The 17,390-nt window shown below is 40.1% G+C and overlaps 1 protein-coding gene across 1 annotated transcript in view; it reads right to left on the bottom strand.

Annotated features, from left to right (window-relative positions):
• The window catches only part of MMS22L (MMS22 like, DNA repair protein), a 78,888-nt gene that overhangs the window by 31,316 nt on the left and 30,182 nt on the right, over positions 1-17,390 (bottom strand). Inside the window, exons 12-14 of the mRNA XM_066610120.1 lie at positions 14,431-14,550; positions 13,194-13,420; positions 11,625-12,134 (exon numbers count right to left, since the gene is read on the bottom strand). Coding sequence (XP_066466217.1) covers positions 11,625-12,134; positions 13,194-13,420; positions 14,431-14,550 — 857 coding nt within the window. The remainder of the gene's footprint in view (positions 1-11,624; positions 12,135-13,193; positions 13,421-14,430; positions 14,551-17,390) is intronic.

Genomic DNA, 17,390 nt, shown 5'->3' on the forward strand with positions numbered 1-17,390 from the left:
GAATTAGATGAGAAACAGGAGTGTTCCCTGGAAAAAAAAAGTTTATTATTTATGTGTTGGCAACCTTCAGTCTCAAAAGACTTTATATAGCACCATAAATGTGCATGACACTTCACAAAAGAGAAGAGGACAAGTCCCTGAACTCAAAGAGCTTACATTCTAACATTCATCACTGGAAAGCTGGAGAATAGAGGCCCACCACACAATTCCACCCAGCAAGCCAATACATCTATGATCACATCTGAATGTTATGGTAACTGATCGAAATTCAGCACTGCCCTTAAGACTATCATTAACCCTGATAAGAAATATACAGGCTCCTTTTCAAGCAGAAGTAGTACAAGAAAGGTATTTTCCTTCTCAGAAAGAATCAAGACAACACATTTTTCTTCCCAGTGGCGATTCAACTGCTCTTCTTCCCCCACATGGTTTTTCAGACTGAGAACTGATAAAAACTTTGATCTGCAATCTACAAAGTGCTGAATATATTTGCTCCCCCCCCTTTTTTTTTGCAAACATTCAGCATTATGGATGTAGACAGTTTCATTTAGAATCCAGCAGAGGCCCAGAAGACGAATCAAAATCTCATGATGCCTCTGGCCATCACAACTTGTTCAAAGCACGTTTCTAACCTTTTCATACAGCTGGTCTACGTTGGCCTCCTATTATGCCCGACGTTTACATTTCATGCAAAATTAATATATACCTCACCTGCACAAAACATGGCTGGAAAGCACAGTAATCTTTGACTTACTAAATGGGCAACTGTCTCCGGGTGAAAAAGAGTGCAACAGGCAGCAACTGAATGGAGATAGATCTCATAACCATGGCTTCCAAGACTCCCCATTTACTAGGGCTACTGGAGACATGTACTTGTCTGGGCAAGCATTATTTGCATATGGGTCCAGAAAGTGTCCCAAGGAAATTGGTAAAGAAAGGGTCTTAATTCCTCTTCCAGTGTGGATAAAAATTCCTTCAAATCAGTTTCCTGCCTGCCTGAACTCCGACTATACAGTTCCAGATCTTGACTGCACTACTCGCAATCAGAATGGATCTCTTGCACTCAAACCAAAGAACCACCTCAACTAAACTGAGAGGAAGACTTCACAAGATTCCAGCAGTTCTTTTCCACTAACCCTTCCCACCCTTGTCCTTACCCAAGGCTTTGAGTCACATTGGGATGCAGCTTTCATGACCTCCCAGTGATCCATCTCAGACCCAAATACAATTTTTGCTCCCTCCTGGAAAGGCAGCACCAGGGCCACACTGAGTTGAGTGCCAAGAATTCAAGTCAGGAAATCATTTTGAGGGGAGGGTCTTAGATGTCCCAACATGCAAGGTGTTTTCAAGGTCATAGTGCAACAGGACCTTTGTGTACCCAGGCCACCATAGGCTCTAACCCCACTGCACCTCTTTCCCAGATTTCCCCCTTGAACTGGACTCCAGGTATCCCTTTGGATCTACTCTTGGCTTATTTGTTGTGCCTTCTTGGGAACTCAGTTCTTGTGCCTACTGTTCATCAATCGCCACCTGGAATCCCCAGTCTTGTTGCCTTGGCATTTCCTCAACATAGCAGTATAGGCCTATTTCCTCTTCTCTGTTTACCTTTTCTACACGCTGATCAACCGACAGTGTGACCTGTCTCATTTCCTCCACCATCTTTCCCCCTGAACCCTGTAGTCTCTGCGTATACTGACCATTCTTGCTCATCCTCTTGACCAGTGGTTCCCAAACATTTTTGGCTGGCGGCTCACTTGACTAGGCCATTGACCACAGCTCACCATTAGGGCTACAATCCTATTCATTGTGTAGGGCGGCAGAAGAATGGATGGTTTCCACACTTACACATGGGAAGTCATGACTCACAGTTTGGTAACCACTGCTCTTGACTAAGCCAACAAGGATTCGGAGGCCTTTTCAAATCTCTATTCAGTCGGAGGGTACTTTTACCCTCAGCCTGGTACTTTTACTTCCCCAAAGAATGATCAGGACAACCCTAACCCCATCATTAGATAAGCATTGCATTCCCTGGAATTAGAATATCAGCTCTATATACTCCTGTTCCCTTCTTCCTTATGGTTAACCTGTCGTAACTATGGTATCAAAAATTCCAGGTGCACAGTATTCTTCCCACTCACTCACAGGTTTTGCACCCATCCTTTTTGCTCTTCTGAAAATTTCATTCAAATAGGACTCATGGTAGGAGATTGGCATGAATGCTCCCAAAAGGAATAGAATAAATAAAAAAAGAATGCCATCTTTTTGCCATCTTTCCTCTGTACATTCCTGATGATACTTTTCTCCCTTCTCGCTCTTTTGACTTTTGGGGGTTTTTTTGAGGGGGGAGGTAGGAGAAAGAGGAGGTACACATAGATTTTTCTGCTAACGCCATTTGCATTTCCAGCATAAAGGCTGCCAGTAGGAGGCAGCAGCGACCCTGATAGAAGCCCCCACTAAGCAATGTGGAGTAGTTAGGAACTCGCTTCATTCTTCTGTCATTATATAAGCAAGATGACACTGTTCTCTAATCCAGCCAAAGCCGATAAGTACCATCAACCTGTCACTTCCGACATTTCAAATTCTAACACTGCAGCATCAAAGAATTTTTTACATTTCGATTTCTTTTGCTGGCAGCAGTCGGTAGCCTCTCGTTCTCCCACGGTGTTCTAATGCAGCATTTGCACACCAGGGTTACTCCCAGCCTGAATAGCAGGTCATCCCCTCCTCACTGAGCTCATCTGTGGCCCATGTGCTAGGCAATTTAGATCCAATCAGCCCTTATTTAGCTCAAGAGTAATGAGCAGCATAGTGACACAGACTTAAGCCTGACCCTCAGGACACTGCTCATCAAGCAGTAAAACTGTGACAAAATCATTCATCTTCCACCCGCTGGCAAGAAATAATACTCGCACTCACTGTATTACTTTTCAAGATAGGAGGGGAAAAAAGTCCTGAATTTTCATGATGTGAGACATTAATTTGCAGAAAGCTGAATCCCCTTAAACCCCCCTGTTGCTATGAACTCACCAGGGGGAAATAGGCCTTAGGAGACTGAAATGGAATAAAGAAAATTGCTTCGGCTTTCTTTTTATTTTAAATAAGCCTTAAATCTGACAAGTTATCCTAAAGACAAAGATATACATACATATATTTATATAGATAGATACACACACACTTCATACATATGTGATGTTCCAAATTAAAGAAGAAACAATGCAAATTAAGGTATTTCAGTACTAATTAGGGGAGGCTTTTTTTTTAGCATTCTATTTTTTCCTCTTGGTTCAATATGAAGGGGGAAAAAATCCTGCAAATCTGTATAAATAGCTTTTCCTTTTTTTTCTAGTCACCACCTGCAAAGAAAGAAATATGGAGAGGAAAGTTCATTCAAGGGAAAAAAAAGAAGCTGTACTTTCAGAAGTGGAGTGTTTCAACCAGAAAATAAATGTACATTGATGTTCTTCAGGGATCACATATTTTTCTGAACAACTATGGGGTGGTGAGCAGCAGGTGCCCAGTACACATGAAAATGGTTTTGAACATTGCCTTATTTTTTTTCTTAAAGCTTATTTGGTGGATTTACCCTTTCACAACGGTAAATCATGTATAGCTGACAGGTAGGTTGCAGAACAAGCGTCAGATTAGGTTTGCTCGATAAAACGGTTCGGGCAAAGACCTTGCCAACAGAAGCAATGTGTTTCATAGAGTCACCCTGCTGGAGAGCACCATTTACTTAGCAGTTCAGCAAGTTGCACTGGGCAGGATGCTTTTGAGAGAGTCAGGTGCCCCCAGTAGCTTGTTGAGGCCATTTTGAAAATAATCCCAAAGATGCTGAGCTTGATCCCTAGGATGCAACATAGCCAAAGAATGATAGGAGTAGTGTTGAGATTCTAGTCCCACTGATCTACATCTCTTAACACGGCACACTTATAAGTGCTATCCTTTTCATAACAAAATCCCTGTTGTAAACCGCTTGGGATATTATGGTAACAGAGGCAGCAAGAAACAAAAATCAAGACTTAACCATGTTTATTTCCTTTGTTAAATGGCAGTAAACTGGGAATTTCCTGAAATTTTTTCTTACCACGGTAGAGGAATAAATATGGAACATTCGTTCAAAGCATATAATTCTTTTTTAATGCATTCTGGGGTGAACTTGGGAGAAGGGAAGAACCTCTGTGCGACCCAGAAGAGGCTGCAGGGAGTTCAGAAGAGTGCCTGGAGTCCTCAAAACACAGCGATTTCACTGGGCAATGGCAGGGGAAGCTATTGCAGGCTTTTGTCTTTACTTTCCAGATGTTTTTAAGGTGAGTCCCCTGTACTGCAGAAACCACAGATAACAATGGATGCCAGATCTGTGGATGTTGGGGTCTTCCTATATTCTTTTATGATTCATTTTGTAAAGTCCTTTGGGATTCAAGGATGAAAGGCAATTTGTGAATTTTTGAAATAAATAACAGTTACATTTTCTATTCTTATATCTTGTGTGGCATAATCTTCTTTCATGCTTGCAAAATACAGCCCAAAGACCACTACATATAGGGACCACTGGAGAAATGAAGACCAGAAGTGATTGTGAGGAGCTCCAGAAGGATCTCTCCAGACTGGCAGAATGGGCAGCAAAATGGCAGATGTGCTTCAATGTCAGTCAGTGTAAGGTCATGCACATTGGGGCAAAAATTCAAAACTTCACATATAGGCTGATGAGTTCTGAGCTGTCTGTGACAGATCAGGAGAGAAATCTTGGGGTGGTAGTGGACAGGTCGATGAAAGTGTTGACCCAATGTGCGGCGGCAGTGAAGAAGGCCAATTCTATGCTTGGGATCATTAGAAAAGGTATTGAGAACAAAATGGCTAATATTATAATGCCGTTGTACAAATCTATGGTAAGGCCACAACTGGACTATTGTGTCCAGTTCTGGTCGCCGCATCTCAAAAAAGACATAGTGGAAATGGAAAAGGTGCAAAAGAGAGCGACTAAGATGATTACTGGGCTGGGGAACCTTCCTTATGAGGAAAGGCTACGGCGCTTGGGCCTCTTCAGCCTAGAAAAGAGGCACCTGAGGGGGGACATGATTGAGACATACAAAATTATGCATGGGAAGGATAAAGTGGATAGAGAGATGCTCTTACACTCTCACATAACACCAGAACCAGGGGACATCCACTAAAATTGAGTGTTGGGAGGGTTAGAACAGACAAAAGAAAATATTTCTTTACTCGGCGTGTGGTTGGTCTGTGGAACTCTTTGCCGCAGGATGTGGTGATGGCGTCTGGCCTGGACGCCTTTAAAAGGGGATTGGACAAGTTTCTGGAGGAAAAATCCATTACGGGTTACAAGCCATGATGTGTATGCGCAACCTCCTGATTTTAGAAATGGGCTATGTCAGAATGCCAGATGCAAGGGAGGGCACCAGAATGAGGTCTCTTGTGATCTGGTGTGCTCCCTGGGGCATTTTGTGGGCCACTGTGAGATACAGGAAGTTGGACTAGATGGGCCTATGGCCTGATCCAGTGGGGCTGTTCTTATGTTCTTATGACATAAATCAGATACATTGACTTGCATGACTGTGCAAACAATGCTGCAACATCTTTTTACAGATGAAGAAGACAACTTTTTAAGAAAATAAAATAAAAGGAAGGCAAGCTTTATATCAATTACACAAACTGATACATCAGTAATATTAAAAAATTAATATATTGAAAAAACATTTTTCAAGGACTAATGCTGAAGCCACAGAGTAAAAGACACAGACCTCTCTGTAGTCTCTTTATCAGCTTATCTGTTCACAGATATAAAAAGGAGAGAAGAAGAGAGTCTCCTGATGGGCCCAGAGGGCTTCCCACAGGGCATTTCTGATGGCAATGTATAACACAAAAAAATACCCCTCAAAGAAAGCATATTTTTCCATAGCGAAAACATATACCAGAAATTCAGCACACAACCTGCCGAGCTACAGGGTGCACCACAGCAATAATGAATATACTTTCTAATTTGTTGATTTAGCAACAGTCCCACTATGAAAGAATCTTTATATTAAGAAGACAGCCATTTTTGTACTGTGACTGAGGCAGAAAAGATGGTCAGATAAACCTTAAATATAGTTTTACAGCCTGGGATATAGTTTTTACTGCAAAAGCCCAAAACCGTCATTGATCGTATCTGTTTTAACACACAAAAGACAAGCACATCTTCGGATCAGCTTGCTAACCACTATGTTCAGTCACTGCTCAACTTTATCAAGGTTCAAGAGTTAAGAGTGCCTTGAGTCGAGCCTACAGATTGCCAATCTGCAAGCAAAGTGCTAAGGAACTACAGTTAGAACACACTTTTTCAAAAATGTGCAAAGTTCATGTGTGGTGCATGAACAAAAATATGTTCAGAATATTACGATAGGTGGAGTTAATTGCCCCCCTTCCCCCACACAAACCTAATATTATAATCCAAGCCACACATTTCCAACGCATGTTATGTAATGTTCACGCTTTTTATTCTCAGTCAAGTGTTGATTGATATTTTGTATATATGTCATATTGCAAGTTTCAGCCTATCCAACCCGGCTCCTTTTAAAGAGCCACTTCTGTATTGGCAGTTTTCTCAGAATGTAGCCACACAAACAACTGAGAAGTTTCTTATCTTTAGCCTGTGTTCCTACAGAGGACATGCACGGTCTGTGTAGCATAATGGTAAGATTGGAGCTACAGCCTTACTCGTACTCGTGGCTCACTTGGTGTCATCAGTGCCTGCAGGAAACAATGCAGCACAAAGGAAAGAGTTCTTGACAGAGATAATTGGAAAGAAGACAAAGAATTCCAATAGTGGGCTTTCCCATAAAAATGAGTTTAGGAGCCAAGATCCTAGGGACTAAAAAGGTTAAATAAGGTATCAGTTCAATTCTAACCTCACTGATTCTTATCTAGAGATCAATAAAGCTCTCTATACTATCTTTACAACTTGATCCTATGCATATTTAGTTATAAATCTTGCTTACGCACTTCTTTGAATAACATGACTTGGATCACAGCTTGCCAGACCATGTCTACTCAAATGCAATATTTAGTTTAATAATGTTGGTTTACTTATGTGTTAAAAACTGCGTCCCAACTTTCTCAAACAAAGACTCAAGGAGGTTCACAGTCACAATGTTTATTGTGTGATAATGTTTTTTTAAACCAGACAAAAGCAGCTGCAGCAACAAAAAAAATTTGTAGGAACAGAAAAATAGATTTTTTTAATTTTTAAAACTGGGGGGAAGACTCTATGAAGTTAAACCAGCATTTCTCAAACTGTGGGTCACAAGTCAATTTCAAGTAGGTTGGTTAGCACCTAGCTCAGTCACCACTGAAGATACAGAGCTAGAAATACAGGGTACAGAGCTGCTGGGCAAGGTGGGCTCCCGGTGGGAGAGAAGCATGGTGCTTTGTCCTGAACAGGTGGACGTTGGAAAAGGAGAGAGGGCTGTGTGGTTGGAGAAGGATTCAAGCCTGCATTCTGCTTTGACTTCCAAGCTGGAATGTTAACAGTACAAACGCAGTATGTAATGAGACCTTTGGCTGACTGTTTGAAGCCTAAACTGATGATGCCATTTCCAGCTATGACATCACTTCCAGGTTAATGACATCACTTCCAATGGGTCCCAACAAACTGTCATTCTAAAACTTGTGAACTGGTGCTAATAGGTTTGAGAAGTACTAGGACAAATGCCTGGCAAACATAAGTCTTGTTGGTGCCAAAAGGCAAATACAAGGGTGTCAACAGCATTTTGCAAATAGGAAACATTCCATATTGTGGGAGCCACCAGAGAAAGTTCTCTTGTAAATTACCTCTAGTCTCAGAAGGCAGCAGAATTCACAAGACAGTTTCTTTGAAAGATCTAATTAGTAAGTATGCCTAGGATTTCAGATTCAGTCTTTTTTATTCTTAAAGCACTTCTTTCAGTCCCTTTTTCCCCAGAAACTAAGTCCAACTGAGAACGACTTGGACAAAATCCATCAAGCAAGTTCAATACTGGCAGAAATTTGAAGCCAAGTCTGCCCGTATAAATACACCATGTTGTCAACTCGGAGCATGCCTGTCACTCACTCCAGAAAGTTTCAACCAGACCTTCACTTTTAACACTTTGGGTAGCTTTCCTTCTTTTTAAGTGACGAGTATGCATATTACAGGCTGCTCTCAAAAATACACAAGTCTTCATCAGTATCTACTTTTCCAAGTTGAATCAAGTAAACAAAATCAGAGGATGGGGTAGTAACCAAGGAGATGGGCTTCAACGAGACTTCTGAGGCAAAATGACTGGGTTATTCAGCTACTCCCAAAGAAGTGGGAGTATATCAGAATTTTCTCCCTTATAGGATACGCACTCAGAGGAACTTGCATAAAAATACTGTGGGGGGGGGGAGCTCGTCTGTGGTCACGGTGTTGTTTACCTGTGTACACACTAAGTTAAACTGTTTTTAAGATAGAAGAGCACAAGATTAGGTTATGAGCAATTACGTGTGAGAAAGAGTCCTTATACTCTGTCCACTTTATCTAAACTAACCATTCTATAAAACATGCCCTAAATAAACCATTCTATTAAAAACACAATTTAACTTTTATACTCAAAAACATTTAATTTAGTGTGTGTGAGAGTAAAAAACCTGACCAGAGAAGTGCCTCTGCCTCCCTGCGCAGTGTTCTTAGTAACTTAGAGTGGATATCCTCTGATGGAGTAAAGTCTGATATATCTCTGCATTGGGAATAACTGAATAATCCAATCACATAACGTGGAAATTGACGGGATAAGACAAGGCCAGATGAATCACATTCACTGAAGGCAGTCCACTCTGCTGTTAGATTTTTTGGATTTCCAGCAGCCTTATTTATTTCTTGCAGTATATAATTCTGATTTAATATTAGTAATCCTAGAACAGAAAACAGAGGCATTCCTTTTGTCCCCCTAGTAAATGGAGAAGCCTGAAAAACCATTAGATTCTTCCTATACCTGTCCACTTAAAAAAAAGAAAAGAAAATTACAATGGCTATGTGAAAAGAAAGAGAATTTTGAAAGACAGAAAGTGAATGCCTTTACAAGACTTTGTTAGGCATGTTTTAGCCCAAGAGCAAATTTTCACAGCTGCATTTTAAATCCTTGAAAATAAAAGGGTTATAATGGGAAGGGCCGCTAGTCCCCTAACCAGAGCAGTATGAACGGCTATCATTAAAAGCACAGCTTTCAGCTACACCTCACTCTGCAAAATGAAAGACTGTCGAAATGGCAATCACCTCAAAGGGAAGAAAGTGGAGAAAACTAAAAATGTGATTTCGGAAAGTCTATGCAATATGTTTAAGGGGATTGCTACAACTATTTGACATTCTAAGCTTTAAATACCAAGGCATTTAGTTAACACAGCCAAGTCAGTATTTTCATAATGCTACTTAATCAGCAATAAAGGAATGCTCCTGTGAGCCATCATCTTGGGTTAGCAGAAAAGTGGCATATGAAGTTCTTATTAACTAACTGCCTACAGGGAGCCGCTTCTCTCTTTAATCAGTGATCTCACTTCCAACCTACCTGCAAATTCTGACAGCCCTAGAACTATTACACCCAGTACAGTTGGCAGAAATATTACGCTTACACAAGGGCTGATATCTTATTCCCATCTGGATCTTAAAACAGAAAAGATGGCTACAGCAAGACATTTCCTCTTCTGCCAAGTCAGTGAGGTAGCCAAGAATGCATGTTATTAATCTGGCCAAAGGTATTGCTCTACAATACACGCATACAACAGGTCTGACAAGGCGGTAGGCGACAAGGTGGTCTGACTCTGTAAGATGACGACTTCTCCTTTGTCTGCATTTCTGGGCACAATTCAACATGCTGGTTTTGAACAATAAAGCCATTTATGGCTTAAGAGCAAGGCACTGGGATGCCCAATCCTAACTGAAATTCCTGTGTAGTTATGAAGCAGAGCCAGCATGCCACAGGGGAATTTCAGTTGCTGGAGGTCTCCTTGGGGTAAGCCCCAGAAGCTGCAATGGTTCAATATGGAACTGCACCAACTATATCACTGGCACAAATCCAAGTTGATCTGTGCAGGTCAATCAGACCCAGGCAGGGGAACAGGATGTGGCACGTGCTGGCGCCACCAATCCTGACCCATCCAGGGCCCCCACCCCGATTCCCCTCTTCAACTGTTTCATACAGTTCAATATTATGTTTATTGTAAAAAAAACATGCTTACATGTGCAGCGCAATCTTAGGCATGCCTACTCAGAAGTAAGTTCCATGTGGTTCAATGAGGCTACTCCCAGGTAACTGCATGTAGGATTGCAGCCTTAGTAAAGTGAACAAAACGTTTGTTAATACAGTTTCCTCTTCCACTAAAATCAAGACGGTGCTACTGTGTTAGGACTCAAAAGACAGCTCAAGGTAAAATGCAGGACATACTTCTTGAAAAGTTTCAGAGAGCATCTTGTGCATCTGAAGTGTTTGCACATTTTAAAAATCACGTTAAACCAATTTAAAAGGAACCTCCTAATAAATATCCTACACTTTGCCACTTTATCTTTGTTCAAAGACAGCCTAGAAAAAAAAATAATCAGTTGTCCTTGGATTTACAAGCTACTGACAGCAGAAGTCAAACTATTCAGATGGTAACAAAGTACTGATGGTAAACATGCAGGTCAGTTTCTTCCCACTGTTCATAATGCATATTTTCCACTGCCCCTCCCTCACAAATCCTCAGGTTCCTACAGTGACCAATCAATAACTGTCTCATTAGGGCTTGTGGCAGGATGACAGGAGATGTTTTCCAGCCTTCCTGAAGCACTTCTTGGCTTTAAATTGCAGAGCTCCCTCCAATGTGAATTAGTGGACAGAAATATGTTTATTACAAAAAGGGCCGTGTGGAGGTCGTAAACTGGATCAATAAATCAAGGCGAAACTGCTAGTGATTAAATACGCTCTCCCATTTTCCACTAGTCACCATTCCATTCCCCTGTTTTATGCCATTTTTATCTAAATAGAAACTTGCAAAGAAAAAAAAAAGAGGAAAAAGTTGTGAGGCTACATAAATGAGAACACCCATAGTTACAGAAAGTCCAGAAGTGTACACCAAACCACACCATGTCACTGTGCTCTGCAGCTCCACATCTGGTCTCTCTGGGGATAGCACTTGTCAATGGTAAACACTCCAATAGAAAAAAATCTCCCTGTAATGTAGAATACCGTGGAGGGGAGCAGGGTAATACTACAGAGCACACCAGTGGAGGGCTTCCTAGCATGTGCTGTAGGTCTGGATGCACTTGTTTGATCATCAGTTTGTAACCCCCCTCCCCCAGCACGTATATTCAGTCACTCACCACATATTAGTCTGGAAGGAACAAAACCAGGTTTATCCAGCGCATTGCACATGACACTCAAGTTGTACAGGCTCTCATTAAACAGAGGGGGCCAATTTGATTGCTGTGTTGGACATAGAGAGTTTGTACAGACCTGGATAAACCTTGGTCAAGTCAGGCATGTTTAAAAATAAAAAAAATATGTTTGAAGCGATGCAATATTTGAAAATGTTGGTTATTAATTTGGGAGATAGGATGCTACCAAGTAATTAAACTATTTAACATATATACAAATCCTTACCTCAGCCTGGAGAGAATATCTTGCAAGAAATTTAAGACCATCACAAGTTCAGTTCCCCGGCAACCTGGCAGTAGCATACTAAAGCCATCATTCAGCAGTTTTTCCTCAGAAAGGTGCAAATAGCAACTGGTCTCAAAGACTTCTTGGACCCCATCAATATACGTGGAAAGAAGCATCCAGAGATTTTGTTTCTGTCCAAGGTCATTTTTAGTGACTAAGAAATCCTTTGCCTTTTCACGGAAGGCATGCAAGAGCTCCTCAGCCAATGCACTGATGTCCATGTTCTTCTCTACATAGGTTAAGATGAAGGCAAAGAAGCCCTTCCAAATGAGAGCCCTCTGAGCAATGCTGGTGGAAACTGGGCTCAGGAAGCGTAGAAGTTCCAATACACGGCTGGCAATGTCTTCGGTCTCAGCTATGGCTGCCAGCATGAGGAAGAGATTAAAAAAATTTTGCAGCCCCACCTCTGTCAGTTCTCGCATTCTCTTCTGATGAAATTTGGAATAAATTCTGCAATGAAAGAAAAAAACCAACATTTTAATGCCAGTTTCGTATTTCCCCTTTGCTCTGATGATCCCAGAGAACTTAACGGTAATGATCCTTATATGTCCCTTCCTTCTGAATGTGAGTTGTGGGTCCACCCTTGACCACCAGCCTGATACTGGCAGAGCTAAACACTTTTAGGAACCAAACAGACACATTTGGGAACCGAACACCTAACTTGTGTTCGGTTCCCAAATGTGTTTAGCTCTGCAAGTGTAACTGAAAGCAATATCTGTTATATACAGGTGAACTGTGAACAGGCGAAAGTGAACTGCAAAGCAGTACCTGACAGTCTGGCATGACGACTGCGCAGCTCTGAACTGCAAAGCCCACAAGAAATGGGCATCACGTTGGTTTTAAAATTAATCCTTCTATCCATCTTCTCTAGAGCCATGCAGAGAGGCAACTAGTGCTCTGAGCCCAAATAGTTCAAGTGCCAGGATCCAGTAGATATTTTGGCCTTGTGCATTGCAAGGGTATGTCGATACTACTACCTTACTCAGGATGTTGATTATAAGAATCATGTACAGTATAGTTACCTTTATACTTAGAAGGGATCAGGCTTAAGATTTGTAAAGACAATTTCCCTTGGGGCAGGTTAAAAAGAAAAAAGGGTTGCACTTAAAACATGCCAGGAATAACAGAACTTTTTTCCCTTGGAAAACAGCATCATGGGCTATACACGCAAGAAGCAACGGACTGTACCATTAGTTATGGTGTACCGTTAAAAAATATATACCTGATAAAATGCAAGTGTTTCTATAACAGTTTGCATGTTAGCAACTAAAATATGAATTAAACTAAGTAATAAGAGAATATGACCAAAATATCAGATTTATAATTATGTTTTTTTTCCCCATTCTCTATGGGAGTATTTCAGAATTCATGGAACAAATAATAGAGGTATACTTTGGAAATAAAACAAATTGAGGCAATCATAGAAGACACAATGATTGCTGAAAGCATCAGCACAAAGAGAACATCAAATAGGATACTATTATTTACAACATAATATAGGCTGTGTACCTTCCTTTGATCTGCTTCCAAGGATGAATACCATTGGTGCTGACTGTCTTCTTCATTATTTGTGCCAAAATTCGAAGAAAAAATTGATAGCTATTGCTGGAGGCATACATGTCAGGGGTATGCATGTCACTGCAGCAGCTCTTTACCAATTCATACATAGACAAAGGTGTTTTACTAAGACTTGCAAGATCTTTGAGACCAAACCAAGGAATTGTAAAAGAACTGTTCTAAAACAAAAACATACATATTTCAAAAAATGAAATCACAAATTACAACTGAAGTGAAAACTTCACAATCGTTACAAACAATTACAATCAATATTTTTGTTTATGATAAAATAATGGTTTTGTCATCTACTTTGTTTGCACAGTTAGGAATGAGTTCTACACACTTGGGAAGAAGAGGTACTAGGTAAGATCTACCAATGGTAGGGACCTTCAGAGGCTGCCAAAAATAGCAGAAAGGTGACAGCTAGGTGGAACAGGGCGCCAATGAGACCAGGGGTAGGGCAGTTCAGGTCTAGGAAGGGGATGGATTTGGAGACAGTGGCTCAATCCTAACCCCATTCCCAAACCTGATCCTGCAGCACAGATCCATGTGGATCCGCTAGCACAAGTTCGAGTAGACTGCTCCATGCAGCAGAAGCTGATAAAAGTACGGGGTGGGGGGACACTCTAAAGAAGCAACATTGCTGGAAGACCTTACTCCCAACAAGGTGTTGTTGGAAGACCTTACTACTTGTTGGAAGATTACTTCCAACAAGAAATCCAACAAGGAGAACAATCAGTTAAATTATAATTGTAGCCAAAGGATTAACAATTGCTTGGATTCTAGTATGTAATCCTTTCTCAAAAGCATTTTATAAAGGCCAGTCAGTTGCCTGTTGGCTGCACAACTCAGGGGAGTACACTTTGGCTTTAGTCCGCAGTCAACGGAAGGTGGGCTGTTGGGAGACTGCACCTCTCCCAGTAACAAATTTTGTATCTTCAAGTGGAGGCGCCTTCTTTAAAAAAAAAAAGTAAAACATTTTAAGTATCTCTAGAGTGCTCAGACTGATGGGGTGGAGAACAATATAAACAGAATGGATGACTAAATCAGAATAACTCATAAGAACTCAATGACTGATAAGGTCATTGATAATTCATTGCTAATCAAAGTAAAATGGATTATAACCAACTTCCTCAAGGTAACAGATGCCCATGTACAGCTCTAGCTTCTCTTAAGCATATTTACTAACCAGATTTTTGCTGTAATATTCCCAGAGAATGGTAACGGTGGGGAGGTTTGCATCCCAGGTATGGCTTAATGTCAGACAGCACTGAAGGTGCATTCGCAGCTGTTCTTCTAATACTGTAGTCTAGTAAACAAAGACATTCAAATGCTGTTATATTTTGCATTACTTTCACAAGATTTTTTTATTAAAATAAAATAAAAATAACCTTGACCACAATCAAATGCAAGACTTTGATTTCAAAAATACATTTGCTTCTGTAAATGTTATTTCAGGTTTAGGAGCAAGCCAAACTATTAATATAAGCAGTGATCTAGAAAATAAAAACTGATAAGTACTGCCACTGTCATCTAGTAAAACTCCATCAACATTTAGGAGTTGGAATCATACAGATGCAGAACTGGGGAATTTAAAAGGTAATTGTGCATACTTCCCTAGGAGTAAGCTCCATGAAACCATCAGATTTACTTCAGAGTAGACATGTACAGGATTGCACTGTTAACTACAATCCTAAACACACTTTAATAGGGAGTAATACCCATTAAAAACAGTGGGACTTTCAAAAAATAAGTAGGATTTTCACTAAAAATGCAATTCCTGAACAAACAAGGTATCAAGGCCTATCCCATAACACAGCAGTAGTTAGCCAAGACCAAGTCCTATTGAAAGCAACGGCAATTACACAGCATGCGAACATTCTGGTCACTTGGAATAGTAGGATGGACCTGCAGTATTCTAATTTACAGAGATGGAATATAATCCTCTGTTAAACTGCATCTGAATAGGCTTTTCTGCCATCATTTCTAAGCAGCAAGTCTGCATGCTACTATCCTCAACTGAAGCGACTTCATACTAGCAGTAGATAAGAACAGGGCAATTCTTGGCTTGTCCTATTTAAGCCATTTCTGCCCAATGTTGCATATACAACACGAAGGCAAGAAATAGGGCCTTCTCAGTAGTGGCACTAATGTTATGGAACTCCCTTCCCCTTGACTTGAGAATGGCTCCCTCCCTCAAGACCTTTCGACGAGGCCTGAAGACCTTGTTGTTTACACAAGCCTTCTGACTCTATGGCCTTTTTAACATCTTTTATACATCTTTTAGTTTTTTACAGGCGTGATTCCTCCTTGAACTGCTGTTTTATGCTCTTTTTATTCTGACTTTTATCTGATTACTGTTTTTATGGTTTTTCTTAATGTGTTTTTAATATGTTTTTATCTGTTAAATTATGTTTTAATTTGTTTTTTTTAATATGTTGTAAGCCACCCTGGGTCCCTTTGGGAAGAAGGGCGGGATAAAAATAAAGTTTATTATTATTATTATTATTATTATTATTATTACAATACAGGGACCAAATGTGTACACCTGTGGGTCAGGCAAAAATGTGTTGGTTCCAAAAATAAGTACCACTGCTAAAGTAGGTTATGCCACTGTATCAATTCTGCAGTCAAGGTTCCTACAAATTGAATTTGTATTCTAGTAAATACATTAGAACAGTGTTTCTCAAATTGTGGGTCAGGACCTCACTAGGTGGCTGCAAGCCAATTTCAGGTGGGCCCTGCATTCTTTTCAATGTGTATTTTATTTTTTAAACATTAGACTTGATGCTACCATAGTATGAGACTACATTTGGGGAAATGTTACAGATCTGTACTTTTAACAGGCTACTATGTATATGCTTTTAACAACAATAGTCAATAGATCTTAGTCCAGGGTAAATGTGGATGGCATTACAGCCTTTGGGATGTTTGGGGATTTTTTTTTTTTTTAAACAGATCAGTAACTGCTTGGGAGAGTTAGGAGAGTTCTTTATTTTAAATAAATTTTTAAACTTATACTTATTGTCAACTCTTAATTTATTTGATTGATACGATTTTGTTGTATGGGAGGGGTGTTAAAAATTTTCCTGCTTGATGATGTCACTTCTGGCCACGACATCACTTCCAGGTTAATGACATCTCTTCCAGTGGGTCCGAACAGATTGTCATTCTAAGAAGTGCTTAGTCCCAGTGCTAAAAAGCTTGAGAACTACTGCTTTAGATTTTTGAGAAGTGCTTTCAGTATGGAGTTAGCAGAAGCTATGCTTCCAGATCTTCTATCAGGAGACAGGAGGGGCTTTGATTTCCCAACTAAAAACAACTGTTTTTTTTTTTTGCTATGGATTGCCTATAGCTGCACCCATTTCCTTTTCGAGTTTGCTCATATAAAAAAATGACTGATCACCTCTCAGGAAGGACTCTCTCAACCCATCTGGTCATGCCACTATGGACAGAAGTGGAGAAGGTCCCTTCTTTTGCCAAGAATGTGCCACAATAAGCTAATAATTAAATTAAGCTAAGAGGTAGTAATCTCACTTTTTGGACTCATACTATCACAAAGACATTCTAGTGGCAGCAGAGGTATCCATTCCAACTTGTATAGATTGACATAAAACAAGTATACTCAGGAAACAGATTAATACTGTTTCTGAAATATTCCTTCAGTATTCAGAGCATCTGCATGTAAGGTAATTTAAGCAGAGAACTAATTCCTACAAATTAAGTCAGAACTCAGAGAGGTCAGCTTTTGAGACAGGAACCCATTTAATTATTTGATTTTTGTCTGTAAACCACTTGGTGAACTTTTTTGTTCAAAAGAAATATTCTTAATTATTATTAGTGCCTATCTGCTTCTAGATTATAATTAGTAAAGTAGCTATATGTTTTTTCTTAATCAGAGGTATGCACCCCCCCACACTCTGAATAAGATATTGATACTGTTGAAGAAATTTCAAATATTGCAAATGCAAATGTAGAAGACAGGAGATATTCAATAAAACTAAGCAAAGATGGATCAAAATCGACCTTTTGTGTTGACAATATCTTCATACAATGCATTCCTAGAGACATAACCATTCACAAGAAGAACAATTTGAATAAAGTAGAGTTCCATTTTGAATAAAGTAGAGAATAAAGTAGAGTCAGTAA

The sequence above is a fragment of the Tiliqua scincoides genome, chromosome 1, assembly GCF_035046505.1.
Source record: "Tiliqua scincoides isolate rTilSci1 chromosome 1, rTilSci1.hap2, whole genome shotgun sequence".
In the NCBI taxonomy this organism is placed as follows: Eukaryota; Metazoa; Chordata; class Lepidosauria; order Squamata; family Scincidae; genus Tiliqua; species Tiliqua scincoides.